The sequence below is a fragment of the Protopterus annectens genome, chromosome 9.part0 (genome assembly GCF_019279795.1).
Source record: "Protopterus annectens isolate FY-2018-M chromosome 9.part0, PAN1.0, whole genome shotgun sequence".
Taxonomy (NCBI): domain Eukaryota; kingdom Metazoa; phylum Chordata; order Ceratodontiformes; family Protopteridae; genus Protopterus; species Protopterus annectens.
In genome coordinates, this window is record NC_056743.1 from 175,072,237 (window position 1) to 175,095,879 (window position 23,643).

At 45.5% G+C, this 23,643-nt stretch overlaps 1 protein-coding gene across 1 annotated transcript in view; it reads left to right on the forward strand.

Annotated features, from left to right (window-relative positions):
- The window catches only part of PPFIBP1 (PPFIA binding protein 1), a 2,404,664-nt gene that overhangs the window by 1,592,306 nt on the left and 788,715 nt on the right, over positions 1 to 23,643 (forward strand). Inside the window, exon 20 of the mRNA XM_044082713.1 lies at positions 13,460 to 13,571. Within this exon, the coding sequence (XP_043938648.1) occupies positions 13,460 to 13,571 (112 nt within the window). The remainder of the gene's footprint in view (positions 1 to 13,459; positions 13,572 to 23,643) is intronic.

Genomic DNA, 23,643 nt, shown 5'->3' on the forward strand with positions numbered 1-23,643 from the left:
GGATAACATATGCATACTAAATCTAGAGCAATTGATAATAGTTTTTCAATCTTACTCACAAACACTGGCTAATCTACAATGTATGTACTGTACCTGTGTACTATGTATGTATTCTACCTACATTCCAAAGTTCAGCTGTACACCACAAATCTATTACTTACCTTTATTTTTAAAATTAATATCTTTTTTGATTGTTCTCTCCACTGTAACTGTTTGTGCCGCATACCACTGTAAAAACATGTCTCTTGTAATTTGTGTGTATACTGATTATGTCTAAATAACTAAATGTGTCTGTAATTTTTCTTTGTGGAGCTTTTCTCCCCAGGCCTCTGCTGAAAAAGGGCCTTTTCGGCTCAGTCAGACACCCCCGGTTAACAAATGTAAAATAAAATAAATAAAAATAAATAATAAGGATGAATTGATTGCAGATGATGCAATGCACTTACTACTAGTAACATTCTTTATTTGGTAATCATTTATTTTAACCCCCTCAGTATTTTCATCTGGTCTTTTATAATTTGTTGTGGATTTCATTACTAGAGCAAATAAGAGAGCTGAAAGAGGACAGCACTCTTTGGGTCATTTGCTTTTACTGATTGCAAAATTTAAATTATGAGTTTTATATAAAAATAGAAAATTATTGTGCTGTTTTATTAATTTTATTTAGACATTTGAAAAATGTCTTTCAAACTCTTAATATTAATCACAAGTTTTTTTTTATCTACATTAACTTATCCTATATTTTTAGTTTTTATACATCAGTTAATGTTGTTGTAATATTGCCTAATGAATGCTGTTCGTTTTCATTTGTCAGTAGAAGCTGATGTTCTTCGTGTTTCACTGTTGCAGTCATCACATTTGGGTTATCTGCTTACAGTAGCCCTCAGTCAGCCTTCTTATCAAAGTCTTGGGTCCTGCGTCGGTTGCTGTCTCATCTTCCATGACTTCAGGTAGTCAGGGGTATAAAGCATGCAGCCGACGCCATTACATCAGTCTTTCTTGCCGCGCGGTGCCCGAAGCAGAAGCAGTTCACAAGTGCCGGTCGGCCGACTCCTGAAATTTTCGTTTTCGAGTTTCAGAACCGAAGTCTTCAACTAAAGCTAAGTACCTCGTTGGGGAAACTTTTTCTTGCTCTATACCGATGTTAGTAAAAGTCAGTAATTGTATTTCTTGTGGAAAGCAAATACCTCACAAAGATTTTCATTCGTACTGTATTCCTTGCCTTGGCCCTGACCACGACATACCTCGCTGTCGGTTTTGTGCCTTATTTAAACAATGAACTATTCGTTGTTGGTATATTTTCACTTCTAAATATTTTGGTATTCGGTTCAATAATCCAGATATGGCTTCGGTAAGCCACCCGACTACTGACATTCCGAAAAAATGCAAAGATAAAGACAGAGACAAGACGCCTAGGTCCAAAGCTGCCGAAGACACTTCTCCTAAGCTAGTCGCCATTTCGCTGGTACTCAGTGAGGTGCTTTTGCAGCCCCTGATAGCCGCTACTTCAGATTCGCAGGCCTCTACTGAGACGCATTCGGAGTCCGGTATGCCGCATAATGCTTCTACTGTGGAACCTGCGGATGTCTCTACCTTGGATGGATCTGGAGCTGATGTGCAGGCACCGGCTTCTGAGGGTGTATTCAGGCCTACTGACTTGCATATTAAACCGATGCCATCTTCTTCTTCAAGGCCTAAAACTCGATCCATGCCTAGAAAACCGACGCCCAGACCGCATGCTCAGGCCTCTATGCCTAAAAAACAAATGATAAGAATGGCTGAAGACCTTATTACTTTAATCAGGGAAAGCCAACCTTCTCTCTCCAAGAGACCTAGGACTGAATTTGCTTATGATTCTTCTGATCAGGATTCTGAAATTTCTGTTTCTTCTGATGACCAGGATTTACCCTTATCTACCTATGAGGATTCTGATGCAGAGGACTCTAGTCCCTCTGCTTCCCCTCCAGAGGATTTCTCTTTTAGCAAAACCTTGCATATTCTTAGGGAGCATTTTCGCTGGGAAAGCCAGGGTTAATCTGATTCTAAAAAGAGGCATAGGGATTTCTTACGCCTGTCCCAACACAGACTGCATATGAGGAAACTACAATGGTATCTGAAAAGCCTATGGTGTCAACATTCTCAGGATCTAGAAGCAATGATTCCTATCATACCTCGCCTACAGTTAGAGTTCCTTTGGTGGGCAGAGGCCAGCCACCAAAACAAGGGACTGCCATTCACCCTACCCCCTGCCGCCCAAACCCTAACAACAGACGCATCAGACTGTGCATGGGGGGCTCACTTGGCAGGGCAAATGGAACCCAAGTCAAATGCACCTGCATAGCAATCAAAAAGAAATGTTAGCTGTACAGAATGCTCTGACAGCCTTCAAGGACCACATTCTTCCAGGACAATTAATGGTAAAGATGGACAACACCACTGTTATGTGGTACAAAAACAAGCAGAGGGGAACCCATTCATACACTCGCTGCAGACTAGCTATTGGCTCTGTGGAACACAGCCTTGAGCTACCAAGTGCACCTACAGGCTCAGTTCCTGCCAGGAAAGCTGAATACACTGGCAGATGATCTAAGCAGAAATCTCATGGACCCACACAAGTGGAAACTGGAACCAAAAGCATTCAACATGTTGATAAACAAATGGGGGGAGCCCAGAGGTAGACCTGTTTGCCTCCCCCCAGAACTACCAATTGGACAAATTCTGCACAAGGACTCCCCACAAGCAAGCTTGGAAAGTGGTTGCCCTGTCCTTCACCTGAAAAATCTATCAGTTTATGCCTTTCCTCCTCTGCCTCTCCTCTCCAAGGTACTAATAAAAGTCAAACAGGACAAACCAAGGACGATACTGATTGCACCAGACTGGCTACGCCAACACTGGTACCCCCTCTTGCGCAGTGTCTCACTGCTGGCACCTGCCTCAGACCCCTACCCTGTTGTCTCAGCAGAAGGGCCAGATTCTGCACCCACAGCTTCAAACCCTGAACCTGGCAGCCTGGCTAATTACCTAATTCTCTCCATTACCATTCCTCAGTAAACAAGTGTTGGATGTCATTCTGGAGGCAAGGAGGCCTAGTACTAAAAAATCTTATGCTGAAAATGGAAAAGATTCTGTTCCTGGTACCAAACTCAGGGGATGAGCACAGCAGCACCCGATTTACCTCAGATTCTGCAATACTTAACTGAGATGCTTCACAAGGGCCTTTCCTTTTCCTCCATCAAAATTCATGCCTCAGCCATTTCAGCTCATTACAACACATAATCACCCCTCTTCTCTCATCCACTGCTCAAGCAGTTCCTCAGAGGGGCCAAAAACTTAAGACCACCCAGGAGAGCCCCTACTCTAGCCTGGGACCTTAACTTTGTATTGGAAAAACTTACTCTACTTCCTTTTGAGCCAGCTGCAAATGCAGAGTTGAAATTCCTTTCTTGGAAAACAGCCTTCCTTTTAGCCATCACTTCAGCAAGAAGGGTGTCTGAATTACAGGCCCTTATGGCAGTGGAGCCTTTCATCATCTTTCATGCGGACAGGGTGTCCCTCAGGACCATTCCCTCCTTCATGCCCAAGGTAGTATTTAGTGTGGCTCTTAATCAGTCTATTCATTTGCCAACCTTCTTTTCTAATCCACAGAACAAAGGGGAATGGATACTGCACTCCTTAGATGTGCACAGACAACTTAGATTTTACTGGGACAGGACTAAACCTCTCAGGAAATCTGAACAGCTGCTGGTGGCATTTGCTGCAGGGGCAGAGGGCAGGCCATTTCAAAGCAAACCATTTCTAAATGGATAGGAGGCCATTGCATTCATTTCTGCTATAAGCACCATGGAAAACCTATCCCACAGGGGGTAAGACCACATTCAACCAGGGCTGCATCTACCTCTACAGCCTTTCTCAGAGGTGTCCCCACCAAGGGACATCCTAGAAGCTGCTACTTGGAGTTCTGTACATACTTTCACCAAGCATTACCATTTGCCAATTTTCTCTAAATCCAGAGCTGGTTTTGCCACTGCAGCCCTGCAGGGCTTTCTAGCTGGTCTTAATGCTATGTAAATTCCTCCTCCCATCCTTAGCTTTGGAAATCTACCCAAATGTGATGACTGCAACAGTGAAACACACAGTACAGTTGTGTAAACTTACCATAAATGTAGATGTTCGAGTGTATTCACTGTTGCAGTCCTGGTTACCCTCCATCCCGCCCCATGACTTCTTTTGGCTATACCTCTATTCCCTTTTACTATGCTTAAAAGCTTTTTGTTGGAGGTATAACCTTGTATATGTATTTAATTGCTTCCCATTAGGGGGGCACCTGACATCTGGGGCGAGAAAAACTGATGTAATCCTATCGTCATTAATTATATATATTATTCCTAGTGACAATAACTGGGGTCATACCGTAGATAATTTTATGAAACCCATGCATGGAATAAAGCTTTTAACATCAGAGATATTTCAGGTGCAGCTAACATATTGGGTAAGACAGCGATTCAGGTCGTGGCCTGCTATAGATCCCCAACCATGTCCCAATACTCACACTCCACATTCCTAAGCATCCTGGAGAATATTAAAGTCGAACCTAACACACTCATACTGGATGACTTCAACTACTCCTCCATTAACTGGGAAAACTACTCGTGTACAAACACACTTGTCCAATGTTTTCTGGAATTCATTAATTCCAGTGCCCTGGACCAGCTCGTTCTTACCCCCACTAGAGGTAGCAAGATCCTTGACCTGGTCATTACTAACATGGGCGACCATTGCTCTACACCAATAGCCAATTCCTCCCTGGTTAGATCCGACCACAAACTAATCACCTCGGAAATCCACATTCCTCCCACCCGCCCCACAAAGGTAACCACCATGAATAACTTCTCCAAAGCTAACTTTGTGCTCCTAAAAACAGAGGTGGCTAACTTCACAGCACCTATGCAAATGGAGAATAGTTACATGACTGCCGAGTCATACAGCAATGCACTGTACAAGCACATACACAAATGCATGGATCTCACCATACCCAATAGAACCAAGGCACTCTCCTCCAAAAAAAGGAAGACAATCTGGTGGTCCCCTGCCATAAACAAACTCTACAACAGAAGGAGGAAACTGATGCGGAATAAGGTAAAGTCCCAAGACTGGAAAAACTCCCTTATCAGCCTCAACAAAAAGTTGAGATCCCTCATCAAATCCTCTAAAGCTAGCTATGAAAACAGAATTGCAGCAGATAGTAAAGAGAGCCACAAGGCCTTCTATAGTTATGTAAAGAATCTCCATGGCAATACCCAGATTTGCTCTGCACAATGGTACCTCCTATACCGAGCCAACAGATATTGCCAATATACTGGCCGACAGATTCAGTGCCAACTTTACTACTCTCTCCTCCACCAAAGGACCAGTCACAATACCAGTAGATTGCCAGGTACCCAGTATTACTGCTGCACAAGTTAAAACAGCACTGTCCAAGGCCAAGAATACAGCTTCTATGGGTCATGTCAATATCCCTGGCTGTGTTCTACATGAACTGCAGAGTGAACTGGCACCTGACCTGTGTGCCCTGTTCAATCACAGCCTCACCTCAGGTTTTGTCCCTACCAAATGTCACACTGCTACAGTTATCCCTCTCCACAAAGGAGGAGCGACTACAGACCCTGGAAACTATCGCCCCATTAGCCTGACGAGTGTGATATGCAAAGCTGTGGAACGCATCATCATGGACCTAATAAACAAGGATACAGGGAATCTCCAATCTCTGGATCCCACACAGGTTGGTTTTGTAAAGGGTAGATCATGCCTGCTCAACCTGGTCGACTTTGAGTCAATCCCCAGAGCTGTGGATGAAGGCAAGGTGGTTCATACAGCCTACCTTGATCTGGCCAAAACCTTTGATACCATTCCCCACTCAGGAATCGTAGAAAAACTCACTAAGCTAGGCTTCAACCCCTATGCCACTAGGTGGGTTGCAAACTGGCTTACAGAACCCACAGTGTGAAAGTAGCCAACCAGTCATGAGTGGAGTTCCACAGAGATTGGTCCTGAGTCCTCTCCTGTTTGGTATCTACTTCTCTGACGTCCAGGCTAACACGAAGGGACTCTGGCTGACAAAGTTCGCAGATGATTGCAAGTTGTGAGCTATTATTAACTCCCCAGGTGATGTTGACATCTACAGAAATGCCTCACCGAGACCAACGACTGGTGTCAGAACCATGGCCTTAAGCTCAATGCCAAAAAATGTGTCATCATCCCCTTTGGGAAAAACTACTACCAGAGAACTAGAAGATCTGATACACTCCAGCTCTTAAGTGGCAAAACATTCCCTGCATTGCAGATATGATCTAGAAGCCTCTAGCAGGGCTGCTGTTTCTGGATCAGTCATTAGGAGGCATGCATGGTTGAGAGAGCAACCTGTGCCTGATCACGGTTAATCAAAACGTCTGGATGCCCCCTTGGATAGGGAACAATTGTTTGACCGTAAAGTAGAGGAGGTGATTAAGAAAATGGAGGATAAGGCCAAGTCCATGCAGACACTCAGACTTCCTACAAGTACAACCTCCCAGATTCAGTAGGAACTTTCCCACTAAACACTGGTCCTTTCCTGGCCAAGCCAAAACTTTGCAAAGGAAAGGATGCAAAGATAGGCCCTCCAAGCAACAGCACTAAAGCCAGCAGAGGCCTAGACAGTGGACCTCTACCACTTGTAAGCAAGGGAGTTCTAAGTCCACTCCCAACCCTAAGGACTCACAAGGACTCCCCCCTCTCCCCCCCAGAGGCTAGGAGGAAGGCTATCCCTATTCATAGACAAGTGGCAAACCATCACAGCAGCTCGGTGGGTCCTAAAGATCATTTCCCAAGGGTACAGATTCTCTTACAAAGAGAACCCAAGTTTATCAGGTTATCCAGATATACAAGCAAATCAGAGGACAGAGGCCCTCTGCCAAATCCAAAAACTCTGTGCACAAGGGGTAGTGGAGCCAGTACCAGAGGAACAAGTGGGAAAAGGGTTTTATTCAAGTTTGATCTTCATGTTTCACTGTTGCAGTCATCACATTTGGGTTATCCCTGCCAGGGTAGCCCTCGGCCGGCCCGAATATCAGAGTGTTAGTATTTCTGCTTCAGTTGCTGTCGCTTGAGGACTGATGTCAGGTCGTCATTAGTATAAAGTAAGGCTGCCGACGCCATTACATCAATCTTTCTTGGCATGGAACTCAAAGCAGAAGCAGTTCACATGAGTGCCGGTCGGCCGTTACCTGAGTTTTCATATACGGAATTGAAGTTGAAGTCTTCTAACGCTAAGTACCCCGTTGGGGATCCTTTTTTCTTGCACTAACCGATGTCAGAAAAAGTTAATTGTCTCGCCTGTGGAAAGCAAATACCACACCAAGACTTCCACTCTTAATGCATCACTTGTTTAGGCCCAGACCACGACATCCCCCGTTGTCGCTTCTGTGCTTTGTTCAATGCTAGAACTATCTTTCATCGGGCCCTTATTGTAGCCAGATATTTTTGCTTACAATCCTCGAATTCCAATATGGCTTTGGTAAGCCATCCGACAGCAGATCTTCTGAAAAAACGTAAAGATAAAGACAGACTGCACAGGTCCAAACCCTACTGACGACGCTTCCGTTAAGCTAGCTGTCAGTTCTCCGGTACTCAGTGAGGCGCTTTTGCAGCCCCTGATGCCCGCTTCTGTTGATTCGCCGGCCGCTACTAGACTCTTTCGGATTCTGGTATGCCGCAAAACTCTTCTTCGACTAAGGATCCTGTGGTCGTCTCTTCCTTGGATGGGTCCAGAGCCGCATAGCAGGCACCAGCTTCCAAGGAAGTCCTTCGCACTACCGAATCTCGACCCAAACCGACTTCTTTCACGACTAGCATTCTTTCAAAAACGACCGAGTTTGTTAGGCCCAGGGTATGAGCCACATCCAAGAAACCAACGACCCACTCTCGGGTGCCTGCTACCTTGCCTCAGTCTCAAATGCTTAAAATGGAGGAAGACCTTATCATGCTGATCAGGGGAAGCCAAGGTACCCCCTCCAAAAGGAAGAGAGATCTGTCCCCTGTAGTTTTGTCTGAACAAGAGTCAGATGAATCTGATGCATCTGAATATGAAGACATGCAACCCTTCTCCACTTATGAGGATTCTGATGCAGAGATTCCATTCCTTCAACCTCTCCCCAGAGGATTTTTCCTTTGGGGAAACCCTGCATTCTTTAAGGGAGCATTTCCAATGGGAGAGTCAGGATTAGCCTCAGTCTAAAAAGAGACTCAGTGAATTCCTAGATCTTCCACAACACAGACCATTGGCCATCCCTCCCAGTTCTGGATGTTGTGGAGGATGTTTTCCTCTAATCCAGCTTGACTTCTCACTCCCTCCATCTCCCAGAAAACCAGACAGGTACTGCAGAGTCCCTGGCTCACACAAATATATTTTTAAAAATCCTACAGCTGACCCTGAGGTCATTTCTCAAGGGACAAAAGGGATTAAAGCAAACTCTGCTAAGAATCCCACCCCCCCCTCAGACAGGGATAATGGGGCATTGGACAGATGTGGTAAAAAAGTATACACCTCAGCTTCTCTTGCTATCAGGGCATTAAATTATCAGTTCCATATGCTGAAATTTCTGCAACAAACCCTGAAACTCCTTAAATAAAAAAAATGTCTTCCTTTCCTGCTTGGGCAGAATCTAAAGATTTACAAGAGTTAATGCATTCTGCAAGTCAAGTAACTAAACACACCTTGCACAGTGGTTTTGATACCGTAGAAGCTTCTTGCAGGGCAGCAGTCACTGGATATGTCATTAGAAGGCATGCATGGCTTCAGGAACAGCCCCTGCCAGATCATGTCAAATCTAAATTGTTGGATGCCCCCTTGCAAAGATAACTTATTTGGCGCTAAGGCAGAAGAGGTCTTAAAAAAGATGGAATAAAAAGCAAAATCTATGCAAACAGTTAAGCATTTCTTGCAGGTCCAGCCCCCTAGGTTCAGCAGGCATTGTCCCTCCAAACACTGGTCTTTTCATGCTCCCAGTAAACTGGCCCAGTGGAAACAGACCCCCCCCCCAGACAGCAGCCACAGGGAGTGCAGAGATCTAAGCAGTGGACTACCTCCACTTCAAAACCAGGGAGTTCTTAGCCACTCCCTTATGGTAAGAACTCACAATGACTCACCTCCTCCACCCCCTCCCTCTGCCCACCTTCACTTACCCCTAGGAGAAAAACTCTCCTTTCACTCAAGCACCTGGGCCACCATCACCAAGGACCACTGGGTTCCCAACATTGTCTCAGGGATGCAAATTTTCCTTCCACACCCTTCCAACCCCAAAAGGGTTCCAGATCTACCACCAAATCTGTGGGCAGAGACTCAAAAGCAAATCCTTTCCCTGCTCTCTCTGAGGGCAGTAGAGCACATTCCTGCAGAACAGATAAGCCAAGGTTTCTACTCCAGACTATTTCTGGTACCCAGAAAAGAGGGCACCTGGTGCCCCATTCTCGATCTATCCATTCTAAACACCTTCCTGGTGATCCCAAAATTTATAATGCTCACCCTCCAGCAGCTGCTACCCATGCTTTCCAAGGACGCTTGGCTAGCCACCCTAGATCTAAAAGAGGCCTACCTCCACATTCCTGTCAGGGGATCATTCAGGAAATATCTCCGTTTCAGGGCAGGATCTCAGTTCTCTCTGTGCTTACCTTTGGCTTATCTACTGCTCCCAGAGTTTTCACAAAATGTCTAGCTCCAGCCATTGCCTTTTGCAGACAAAGGAATATCTAGATTTACCTATACTTAGATGACTGCTTAATTCAGGCAGACAGCCAGGAAAAGCTGCTCAAGCACTTGGCCTTTGTAAAGTCCCTACTAATCTCCCTAGGGTACACAATCAGCGAAAAGAAATCCAGACAGATACCCACCCAAAGGATTACATTCCTGGGAGCAAGCCTGGACATAGCTTCCCAGATGGCATTCCTTACACCAGATAAGCAAACTTTCCTGACAGCCTACTTCTCTCAACTAGCCACCAGACCCCAGCTATCTGCAAGGAAAGGTCCTGCAGGCTCTGGGGTTCATGGCATCTTGCATTCTACTCCTTCCATATGCCAGACTGCATATGAGGATGCTTCAGTGGTACCTAAAAAGCCTTTGGTGTCAACACTGTCAAGACCTGGAGACTCTTATACCTATAATACTTTGCCTCAGAAAAGATTTTCTTTGGTGGGCAACAGGATGTTCACACAACAATTGACTACCTTTCTCACCACTCCCCGCCGCCCATACCCTCACCACAGATGCATCAGACTACGCCTGGGGTGCACACCTGGACGGCAAGTGCATACAGGGCCAATGGATCCCACAGCAAATCTATCTGCACATCAACCAAAAAGAGATGATAGCTGTCCAGCACGCCTTGATAGCTTTCAAACCCCTTCTCTCCCCAGGGGCTCTCCTGATCAAAACAGACAACACCACTGTGATGTGGTACGTCAACAAGCAGGGAGGAACTTACTCCTGTCCTCTATGCAGGCTGGCCATGACCCTTTGGCATACAGCCTCTGCCATGCAACTCCACCTGTTAGCACAATTCCTACCAAGTCCTCTAGTCTCAAGGAGTTTTTTTTACTCCTTGAAGGCTTTTTAGCCGAGACGTCATAGTACAAAGTGTTTTAATAAATTGCTTTGGGGTTCACCAGCCAGTTGTATTTTCTTTGTTTTTGCTGTTGGACTTGTTGTGTTGCAAGTCCTCTCAACTCTCTGGCAGACCACTTAAGCAGAAAACTTCTGGACCCACACTAGTGGCAACTCAACAGAAGAACCTTCACCCTAATAACTCAGAAGTAGGGCACCCAGAAGGTCAAACTCTTTGCCTCCCACAACAACCATCAGCTCAGCAAGTTCTGCACCAGGGAGCATCCACTGCATGGCTTGGAAAGTGGGTGCCCTGTCCTTCCCTTGGGTCACTCTGTCAGTCTACGCCTTTCCTCCACTATCCCTCATCCCCATGGTACTGCTCAAAATAAAGGAGGAAAAACCAAGGACAATTCTTACAGCTCCAGACTGACCTCAACAGCAATGGTACCCCTTGCTGCGCAGCCTGTCCCCACTGCCACCATGGCATCTTCCTCAGATTCCAGATCTCCTGACCCAGAGGGAAGGGGCATTAATGCATCCCCAATTGCAGGCACTGTTTGTCAGCTTGGCTTATTCCCTAACACCCAGTCAATCTGCCAACTTCAGTAAACCGGTTTTAGATGTTATATGTGAGGCCAGATACCCTAGCACTAGAAACTCTTATGCTGACAAATGGAGAAGGTTCTGCACCTTGATTCAGGCTATGGGAGCCAATACGGCACAGCCCTCCCTCCCTCTCATCCTGGATTACTTAGCTGACCTGCTACACAGTGGCCTGTCTTTTTCCTCTATTAAAATTCATGCCTGTGCTATCTCTGCTCATTTTCCCACTGAGCAGCCCCTTTTTCTGACACCCTTTGATCAAACAGTTCCTAAGAGGGGCTAGCAACTTGAGGCCACCCAGAAGAGCACCAACCCCAGCTTGTGACCTTAACTTTGTGTTGGAAAAACTCACCCTGCCTCCCTCTTCAGAAAGTCTGATCAATTGCTGGTTAGTTTTGCTGCAGGGGCAGAGGGCAAAGCCATCTCCAAACAAACCATTTCCAAGTGGATAGCACACTGCATCCATTTCTGCTTCAAACAACATTGGAAAGCCTCCCCCCAAGGGGGTCAGGACTCACTCCACCAAAGCAGCCTCCACCTCTCCAGCTTTCCTCAGAGGAGTCCCCACCAGGAACATCCTGGAGGCTGCCACCTGGACATCTGTTCACACCTTTACCAAACATTACCACCTGCCTATCTTCTCCAAATCCAGGGCAGGGTTTGCCTCTGCAATCTTGCAGGACATCCTAACCAGCCCTTAGTTTCCTTGACTGCCTCCACCCATTTCCTCAGCTTTGGGAATCAACCCAAATGTGATGACTGCAACAGTGAAACATGAAGAACATAGTACAGTTGTGTACACTTACCATGCATGTAGATGTTCAAGTGTATTCACTGTTGCAGTCCTGGTTTCCCTCCCTCCATCCCCCTCTTCTTTCTTCTCTTTCCTTACAAGGGACATATTAGTATTTACTTTCTACTGATGGGGTTCATCCACCAGAACTTGGCTTCCACCTGGAAGCTCCAGACAGGTTAGGGCAAGAAAAACTTGTGTAATGTCATTGGCTGCTTTACATTATACTACTGACGACCTGACGTCAGTCCTGAAACGACAGCAACTAACGCAGAAATACTAAGCCTCTGGTATTTGGGCCAGCTGAGGGCTACTGTGGCAGGGATAACCCAAATGTGATGACTGCAACAGTGAATACACTCGTGCATCTACATTTATGTTAAGTGAACACAATTGTACTTTCTGAAAGTCGGACAAAAGCTGAAATTCCTTTACATCACATGCAAATGAGCTCACAGTCGCACCTCTTTTTAATAGTAAGGCTCAGTAAATCACAAATCAAGGCAGGATTGTTTAGATAAGTTCTGAATTATCCTGTCTGCAGTCTGTGTGACTTAATAGCTGTCTTAGGTCTCTTAGGATGGCTAGAGTTTGCCTGTCTAAAACCTATACCGTTCTAGCAACAAACAGTGAAAATTAAAGTTAAAAGAACAAAATATTAATCAAAGTAAATCTTCTTGTCTACAAGCCAATTCCCTTCCTTCCTGCAAACAGTGAAAAACAATGGTAAGAAATAAAATATATATTCACATCTCTTACCAAGCAACTCCACAGTCAAATCACAACCCAAGACAGGATTGTTCATTTATCTGAGCCATAGTCCTGTCTTTTAAAATTCAATATCTTTGTAATCTGCTTATTTTTTACCTTTCTCTCCATATTAACCATACAATGGCATGATTTAACCTAGATGGCTGTGACACCCTCTGTGCTTGTTGGTGCAATGTCTAGAATTGCCCCTCTGATGTTGTCCTGAATCAGATGGGTAAATCCTTCATAGTCCAAAGCATCAGTCTGTTCAAAGCATATGATTATACACACTAATAAAAGATTAACTTGATGCAAAGACCAGGAGACTCATAAGGTAAGTAGTATATAGTTGGTTCACTTGTTCCCTTAATTTAGAAGATTTGATGGTACAGAGCTGTTGTTTTTAGGCTCTTGTGGCTTGGGGTCACACTAATGACCACTGCTCAAAGCTACCTCCCTAAGGACACTATTGAAACGGTGTGGCCAAGTGGCTAGAGTCCACCTGGTGGCTGAAATGTATGCAGAATCCTAATTTATACACACTTTTCCAGTTTTGAGGTAGAGGGACTCAGATGAAATGAAACACTTGTCTGTCTTCCCTGTTTGATGTTCATATTTGTTTCTGGATAGGTGATCTTTCACATATAACTGCTTTTCTGAAATGTGTGTATTTTTAGGAACTTGGAATGAAGCACCCCCTTCATCGAAAGAAGCTGCAGTTGGCAGTGCAGGCACTGGGTTCAGAGGAGGAAGACAACAAATCAAAACTAGACTATAGCTGGGTCACAAGTAAGGCTTTCTTATAATCAATCCATTGTAAACCTTTTTGTTGTCATTTGGTAGTTTTTTTGGGTGAGTTGTGGTTTATAATACTAAGTAAAACATGGACAAATACTGAAAGAGATTTAATTCGTATAATTTTAGTCATCCTATCCAGGTAAGCATTTTAGTATTTAAAAAGCAGTAAATGGGCTTTTATTTATTCTCAAACATACAGTGCTTCAAGAAAAGTGTAGTTATTGTGTTGTCTTGCATTTATAACTTTCCTTGAAAAAAACATACTAAAATTCTGTTTTTACTTGGTAAATAAATCTGCTTAGGAAATCTGCTTACAGCCTTTGAGCTGTGTACAGATGTTCTTCGTGTTTCACTGTTGCAGTCATCACACTTGGGTTATCTGCCGGCAGGTAGCCCTCAGTCAGCCCGAATACCAGAGACTTAGTATTTCTGCATCGGATGTTGTCGCTCCAGGACTGTCATCAGGGGTATAAAAACAGGCAGCAGACGCCATTACGTCAGTCTTTCTTGCGGAGGAGCCCGAAACAGAAGCAGTTCGCAAGTGCCGGTCGTCTGCTACCTGAATTTTTGTGTACGAGTTGAATAATCCTGAAGGCTTCTAAAGCTATGTACACCATTGGGGATCCTTTTTTCTTGCTCTAACCGATGTTAGAAAAAGTTAACAATTGTCTTGCCTGTGGAAAACAAATACCACACAGAGATTTTCATTCTTACTGCATCACCTGTTTAGGTCCAGACCACGACGTACCTCACTATTGGTTTTGTGCCTTGTTTAACGCCCGGACCATTCATCGTCAGGCTCTCTCTGTCGCTAAATTCTTTCGCTCTTGATCTCCGTATTCTGCAATGGTTTTGGTAAGCCTTCCAACTACCGATATTCTGAAAACATGTAAGGATAAAGACAGAGACAGACCGCATACGTCCAAAGCTGTCGACAATGCTTCTGTTAAGCTAATCGCCAGTCTGCCTGTACACAGGTGCTTTCACAGCCCCTGATGCCTGCTTCAGTGGATTCGCAGGCCTCTACTTAGACCCATTCGGAGTCTGGTATTTCACAAGACTCTTCGACTATGGACCCTGCGGATGTCTCTACCTCGGCTTCTGAGGCAGTTCTTCGCTCAACTGATGTTCGACTCAAAAGAGCTGAATGGCCTAATGGGCTAATGCAGTATGCTGTAGTTCACAGGGGCCTGGGTTAGAGACTTGGCAGGGGTGATTATTCAAAAAAAATAAAGACATTGTCCTTCCAAACACTGGTCCTTTCCAGCCCCCTCCAGGCCTTCTCAAACCAGACCCAGGGGAAACAGAACACTCAGACTACAGTCTCAGGGTATGCAGAGATCTAAGCAATGGAGTGCTCCCACCCCTAAAGCAGGGAGTGGTAAGCCACTTCCTTATGGAAAAAATCACAATGACTTCTTTACTCCACTCCCCAGCCCTGCCCAATTGCTTGTACTCCTAGGAGGAAAACTTGCCCTTCATGCAAAAAATTGGTTCTCCATCACACAAGACTGATGGGTCCTCAACATTGTATCCCAAGGGTACAAATGTTATTTCCATTCACTGCCAACCCCAACCGGGTTTCCAGACCTTCCTCCAAACCAGTGGACAGAGGCTCAAAGCCAAGTACCTTCCCTGCTCAGTATCAGAATTATTCAGCCTGTTCCAATAGAACAGAAGGATCAAGGATTCTACTCCAGACTCTTCCTGGTACCCAGGAAAGAGGGCTCTTGGCGCCCAACCCTGGATCTTTCAGTTCTCAACACCTTCCTGGTGGTACCAAAATTCAAAATGCTTACCCTGCAACAGCATCTTCCTGTGCTAGTCAAGGATCCCTGGTTAGTCACCATAGACTTAAAAGAAGCCTATCTGCACATCCCCATAAAGGAGTCATGCAGGAAGTGTATACATTTCAGGGCAGGATCTATGCATTATCAGTTCTCTGCACTTCCCTTTGGCTTATCTACTGCGCCCAGAGTTTTCACAAAATGCCTGGCTCCAGCCGTTGCATACTGCAGGCAGAGAAATATCCAGATTTTCCCATACTTGGACAACTGCCTGATTCAGGTGGACAGTCAGGAATTGCTGTTGCAGTACCTGACATTTGTGAAACACCTTCTCACTTCCTTGGTGTACATCATCAATGAAAAGAAATCAAAACTGGTACCCAGTCAAAAGATTGTATTCCTGAGAACAAGCTTGAACGCAACATCCCAGATGGCATTCCTCACCTCAGAAAACAAGTCTATCTGACAGTCTACTTCAAACAAATGGCCACCAGAACCCAGCTATCCACAAGAAAAATACTGCAGGCCCTAGGGTTCATGGCCTCATGTATACTGCTAATTCCATATGCAAGACTGCATATGAGGAAACTTCAATGGTACTTAAAAAGTCTTTATTGCCAACATTCTCAGGACTTGGAAACAGTCATTCCTATCATACCCTAAGGACAGAGGCCCTTTGATGGGCAGAAGCATGCTACCACAACAAGGGACTGCCCTTTTCTCAACCCACGCCACCCACACCCTAACCATAGATACATCAGACTATGCCTGGGGAGCACACATGGATGGTAAATGCATTCAGGGCCAATGGAGCTCAAGTCAAATTCATCTGCACATCAACCAAAAAGAGATGCTAGCTGTGCAGAATGCCCTGACAGCTTTCAGATCCCTACTCTCACCAGGACCCCTGCTAATAAAAACAGACAACACCACAGTTATGTGGTGCATCAACAAGCAGGGGGGAACCCACTCTTACCCACTCTGCAGGCTAGCTATGGCCCTGTGGCACACGGCTTTGGACATGCAGGTCCATCTGCAAGCTCAATTCCTGCCAGGCAAACAAAACTCACTGGCAGATGACTTAAGCAGAAATCTCCTAGACCCACACGAGTGGCAATTAGAGCCCAGCACCTTCAGCCTTCTGATTCAGAAATGGGGGACCTCAGAGGTGGACCTCTTTGCCTCCCCCTGCCATCACCAGCTCAGCAAATTCTGCACCAGGACACCTCACAGCAGGGCCTGGAAAGTGGATGCCCTATACTTCCAGTGGGTAAACCTCTCAATCTATGCATTTCCCCCTCTGCCCTTTCTCTCAAGAATATTCCTCAAGATAAGACAGGACAGACCAAGGACAATTCTGATTGCTCTGGACTGGCCACACCAGCACTGGTACCCACTCCTGCACAGCCTGTCACCATTGCCACCCTGGCACCTACCCCAGAGCCCGACCCTGCTCACTCAGCAGGGGGGACAGATCTTGCATCCGCAACTGCAAACCCTGAATCTTGCAGCCTGGCTTATTCCTTGAATTTTTCCCCATTGACCAGCCTAAGCAGGCAGGTGCTGGACATCATTCTTGAAGCCGGAAGACCCAGTACAAGGAAAGCCTATGCTGATAAGTGGAAAAGGTATTTGTCTTGGATTCAATCTAAAGGAGAGGACACAACTCTGCCCTCCCTACCTCTAATCCTGGATTACTTAGCAGATCTACTCCACAGAGGCCTATCCTTCTCCTCCATTAAGATCCATACCTCTGCCATCTCAGCTCAATTTAACTCTGAGCCACCCCTCTTCCCTCACCCTCTCATCAGACAGTTACTGAGAGGAGCAAACAACTTAAGGCCACCAAGAAGAGCACCCACCCCTGCTTGGGATCTTAACTTTGTACTGGAAAAGCTCACACTACTCCCTTTTGAGCCTGAATCGTCAGCAGAGTTAAAATTCCTCTCTTGGAAAACAGCATTGTTCCTGGCCATCACTTCAGCGAGAAGAGTGTCTGAGCTACAAGCACTTATGGCCGAGGAACCCTTCATTATTTTTCATGCTGACAGGGTCTCCCTCAGGACTAATCCATCCTTTATACCTAAAGTTGTGTCCAGTGTGACTCTCAACCAATCTATCCATTTGCCAACCTTCTTCCCTAATCCTCAAAATGAAGGGGAAAGGATCCTGCACTCCTTGGACATGCACAGACAGCTCAGATTCTACCTGGATAGGACTAAGCCCTTCAGGAAGTCTGACCAGTTATTACTCAGTTTTGCACCAGGGGCAGAGGGCAAGGCCATTTCAAAACGGACAATTTCCAAATGGATAGCACACTGTATCCAGTTCTGCCACAAACAGCATGGGAAACCACTCCCTCAGGGGTCACATTCCACTAGGGCAACTTCTACCTCTACAGCATTCCTCAGGGGAGTCCCTAACAGGGACATTCTGGAGGCTGCTACCTGGAGTTCTGTACACACATTCACCAAGCATTGCCACCTGCCTATCTTTTCCAAATCCAAGGCGGGTTTTGCAACTGCAGTCCTGCAGGGCATACTAGCCAGCCCAAACTCTTCTTGACTGCCGCCACCCTTTCTACAGCTTTGGGAATCAACCCAAGTGTGATGACTGCAACAGTGAAACACACAGAACATAATACAGTTGTGTACACTTACCGTAAATGTAGATGTTAGAGTGTATTAGAGTGTATTCACTGTTGCAGTCCTGATTTCCCTCCCTCCAGACCCCTTCTCTTTCTCTCTTCTGTATGTGTATATTACTCACCCCTTGCAGGGGTATTGGTATTAATATTTACTTTTTACTGGTGGTGATTTTTCCACCTTAGCTTAGCTCCCTTTTGGGGGGGGCTTCTGACATTTGGGGCAAGAAAAACTGATGTAATGGCATCAGCTGCCTGTTTTTATACCCCTGACGACCTGGCGTCAGACCTGGAGCGATAGCAACCGATGCAGAAATACTAAGTCTTTGGTGTTCGGGCCAACTAAGGGCTACCTGCAGGCAGATAACCCAAGTGTGATGACTGCAACAGTGAATACACTCTAACATCTACATTTATGATAAATGTACACAACTGTACTTTCTCCTACCAAGCTTGACTACAGGGTGCCATCATCCAGCCAACCATGAAGATATTTTGTGCCTTTACTGATACCTGACATTGCAAGCAGTAAAGGTGCTGCCAGTTAGCCCTAATTCTGCCCCTGATGGCTGGTGTGAAGGCCTCTTACCCAAGTGCTGCCACTCATGTTGTTATTGCTGGCATAGTAAGCCAAGTAAATGTACCCTGTAAACAGCTGCAGCAGTGTTGGCTGCAAGCCTTCACTTGCATATGGTGAAGTTGTCAGTGAGACCACTGCTTCATCTTCTAGGATAGATGAGTAGGCACTAATCTTCCCAACCCACCCACCCAAACCTGGTTTCTCCATCATCCAAATGGACATTTGCATATGTTCTTCATCTCACATTGCTGCAGTCCTTACACTTGGGTAGTCCGCTGTCCTCGGTCGGCCCGAATATCAAAGTATAAGGCTGACGTCAGTCAAGGCACATTTGACTGACATCAGGACGTCAGGGTGCAAATGCGCATGACCGACGTCATATCCTCAGTCTTTTTTGCCGCATGGTCCGATGCAGAAGCAGCGTTGCAAGTGCCGGTTGGCGTTCTGAAATTGTTCGATTTCGGAGTTTCAGACCGAGTCAAAGTTGGCTAAGTACCCGTTGCGGAATATTTTAGTTCTTCTTGCCTCAGTGGTTTACCGGATGTCAGAAAAAGTGAATAATTGTATTTCTTGTGGGAAACAGATACCGCATAGAGACTACCATACTTTGTGTATTCCTTGTTTAGGGCCTGAGCACGGCGTTGTTGGGTGTCGCTCTTGTGCTAGATTCAATAAGCGCACTATTAAGAGAAGATTAGATTGTGCCAGGTTAGTCTTGGAAGCGGTGCAATTATAAAATGCCGTCGGATGCTCCGGCCCGCTTCTTCGAAGAAGCGCAAGGACAAAGCAGTTAAACCTAGGCTAGAGGAACCGTCAGTACCGGACGCCGGTTCTTTAGAGGTGTCGGTGGAGCCGGTGGTTCCACCGGAGGTTTCTTTGGGATCCCAGGGAGAGACTTTGTTATTGCAGGATGTGGCCTCTCAGGAGGCAGGCCAGGCTGATGGGGCTTCTCAGGTTACTATACTCCCCTCCCTGCCTAGGGTGGTTAGGCCCTCTCCTTCTGTTTCCAAGGCTTCTCCCAGGGTCAGGCCAGGTTTAGCTTCAGTTGGTGTTACCCCTAGCTCTTCAGGAACTGTGCCCAAGAAGCATATGCTTAAAATGGCAGAAGATTTGATTACTTTGATTAGGGGTTCTTTGCCCCCTCCTGATAAGAGACCTAGGGTGGAGCCTGAGCTAGGGAGTTTTGAGCAGGCTTCAGATGTTTCAGAGTCTTCGGCTGAAGACTTGCAGGAGTACTCTCCTTATTCTGATTCTGATGTGGATGATTCTACTCCTTCTGCTTCTCCTCCTGAGGATTTTTCTTTTTCAGAAACTCTTCATTCCATGAGGGAGTATTTTAAGTGGGAAGGTCAGGACTTCTCTGATTCCAGGAAAAGGCTTAGGGAATTTTTGTTTTTACCCCAGCATAGGCCTTTGGCTATACCTCCTGTTTTGGATGTAGTGGAAGATGTTTTTACAGAATCTTCTCTTAATCCTGATTCTTTGCCTCCTGCTCCTGTTAAACAGGATAGGTATTACAGGGTGCCTGAAGCTCATAAGTATCTTTTTAAGAGTCCTAGGGCAGACCCAGAAACTGTTAGCCAGGGGCCTAAATGTGTTAAGGCTTCTGTTGTTAAGAATCCGGTTCCTGCAGACAAAGAGGCCAGGGCCTTGGATAGATGGGGAAAGAAAGTTTATACTTCTTCCACTCTTGTTATGAGGGCTTTGAATTGCCAGTTTCACATGTTGAAATACCAAAACTATCTCCTTTCACAATTGAAGTCTAAGGTTGATGCTCTGGCAGAAGGTATTGATTGTAAAGAGTTGCAAGATTTAGTGCATGTTTCTGAACAGGTGGGTAAGCATTCTTTGCAATGTGGTTTTGATGCTGTACAGGCCTCGTCTAGGGTGGCTGCCACTGGGTCAGTTCTTCGCAGGCACGCCTGGCTGAGGGATCAAAATTTATCTGAACATGTTAAAACAAGGATTTTAGATGCTCCTTTACAATCTGACGTGTTGTTTGGTCCTCCTGTTGAGGCAGTTTTAAAGAAAATGGAAGACAAGGCTAAGTCTATGCAGACTGTTAAAGATTTTTTGCAGGTCCAGCCTCCAAAGTTTAGTAGAAATTGGCCTACTAAGGGGTGGGCGTATCCTTCTTTTGATTCCCAGTCTAGGGGTAGATCTAGGCGTGGTAGGGGCAGAGCTCAGGGCTCTTTCAGGCCTAGAACAGGGAGTTCTCCTGCACAGTCTTCGGGTGAGGGCAGGGGTCAGTCCTTTCGTAAACAGATCCAATGACCTACCTTTTCAGCTGCCAGAGCCTTCTCGTCTGGCAGCACCTTTGGGAGGAAGGTTGGCACTTTTCAAAGAAAATTGGAGTTTAATTACCCAAGACAGATGGGTATTGGATATCATACACCACGGTTACAGGTTTTATTTCCATACCTTGCCTCCTTTCAAAGGCATGCCAGACGTTCCTCCTCAACAAAGAATAGAGGCTCACAAGCAAGTTTCTCTGTTACTCCAAATAGGGGCCATACAGCCGGTCCCTATGCCAGAAGTGGGCCTAGGATTTTATTCTCGCCTGTTCCTAGTACCAACGAAGGGGAACACGTGGAGACCAATTTTGGATTTATCTACCCTCAACACTTATCTGGACATTCCCAAGTTCAAAATGTTGACGTTACAGCAGCTTTTACCTCTGCTGGGCAAAGATCATTGGATGGTAACTTTGGATCTCAAGGAGGCTTACCTTCATGTTCCTATCAGACTAAGTTGCAGGAAGTATCTGCATTTTCGAGCTGGGACTTCTCACTATCAGTTCTCTGCATTGCCCTTTGGCTTATCTACTGCACCCAGAGTGTTCACGAAAGTTCTGGCTCCAGTGATAGCTTTCTTCAGGCTAAGGGAAGAGCTTCTTCATCATTTGGAATATGTGATAGCAGTGCTAAGATGCCTGGGGTATTCTGTGAACGAAATAAAGTCCAGTCTAGTACCCTCTCAGGACATGTGCTTTCTGGGTGTGAGACTGAATACAGCATCCCAGATGGCCTTTTTAACCCCGGACAAACAAAAGAGTCTATCCCTTTACTTCCATCAACTATCTCATCAGTCCGGGCTGACTGCAAGGACAGTCCTTCAAGCCTTAGCGTTCATGGCATCTTGTATTCTGGTGCTTCCCAATGCCAAACTGCATATGAGGAAGCTGCAATGGTATCTCAAAAATGTATGGACAACAGCACTGCCAGGATCTGGACACTGTCATTCAAATAATACCTTGCATTCAAAAGGAATTTTTGTGGTGGGCTCAGGAATGTCACCTAAACAAGGGACTCTCTGTGACCCGGCCAGAGGCGAGTCAGATTTTAACGACAGATGCCTCAGACAAAGCTTGGGGAGCTCATCTAAATGGAAAGTGGATACAAGACAAGTGGCCTGCCAGACTACAACATCTACATATCAACCTGAAGGAGATGTTAGCAGTCCAGTTTGCATTAATAGCTTTCAAGGAGTTACTTCTTCCAGGGCAGGTGTTGATTCTAACAAACAACACAACTGTCATGTGGTACATCAACAAGCAAGGGGGAACGCATTCTTATCCTCTATGCAGGCAAGCAATGATTTTGTGGGAGACTGCTCTCAGTTTACAGCTCAATCTTCAGGCAAGGTTTCTGCCAGGAGCACAGAACTCCTTAGCAGATGTGTTGAGCAGAATTATGGATCCCCACGAGTGGAAATTGGATCCTCATGTATTTCAGAAATTGACAGTGTCATGGGGAACTCCAGACATAGATCTGTTCGCTTCTCCACTAAACCATCAGCTGCCAAAGTTTTGCACAAAAGGTTTCATCCCACAGCTTGGAGAGTGGATGCTCTTTCTTTCAATTGGAGCAATCTTCATGTGTATGCCTTTCCACCTCTGCCTCTCCTCCCAAAGGTACTTCTAAAGGTCAGACAGGACAAGCCAAGGATGATTTTAATAGCTCCAGATTGGCCTCGACAGCACTGGTACCCATTACTGAGAAGTCTAGTACGGAAGCCTCCATGGCCTTTGCCTTCGATTCCTCACCTGTTGTCACAGGAGGACAGCCATTTGCTCAATGTCAAGCTTCACTCTCTGCACCTAACAGCCTGGCATATTCTGTTTTGAACCACAGTGGGCCTCCACTTCCTCAGCAAGTTTTGAATGTTATTTTGGAAGCTAGAAGGCCTAGTACAAGGAAAGTGTACGCAGATAAATGGAAGAGATTTTTATTTTGGAGTGCAGCAAAAGATTTTGATGTTTCTGGGCCTAATTTGAGTGTGGCTCTTCAATATCTTACTGAGTTACTGGACAAAGGTTTGTCTTTCTCTTCTATTAAGGTTCATGCTGCAGCAATTTCGGCTCACTATGATTGTGACCCACCATTGTTTTCTCATCCTTTGTTCAAGCAATTTCTTAGAGGGCAAAGAATATAAGACCCCCACGAAAAGCTCCTGCTCCTGCTTGGGATCTCAATTTTGTGTTGGAGAAACTCACTCTACAACCTTTTGAGCCTGCAGCTACTTCTGAGTTGAAATATTTATCCTGGAAGACTGCTTTTTTGTTGGCCATTACCTCTGCAAGAAGGGTTTCTGAATTGCAGGCCCTTATGGCGGTTGAGCCTTTCTTGATTTTCCATAAGGATAGGGTATCTTTACGTACTAATCCTTCCTTTATGCCTAAAGTGGTTTCTAGTGTGGCTTTAAACCAAACTATTCATTTGCCTACTTTTTATGCAAATCCCCAAAATAAGGGGGAAAAGATTTTGCACACTTTAGATGTACACAGGCAGTTGCGATATTATTTGGACAGAACTAAAGGGTTCAGGCAGTCTCAGCAGTTGTTTGTTTCTTTTGCTTTGGGTTCTCAGGGCAAGCCTGTGTCAAAACAAACTATTTCTAAGTGGATTGGTTTTGCATTGCTTTCTGTTATTACCATCATGGCAAGGAGATTCCAGCTGGGATTAGGCCTCATTCCACTAGGGCTACTGCCACTTCGACAGCCTTTTTGAGGGGGGTGGCAACCAAGGATATTTTGGAGGCAGCTACTTGGAG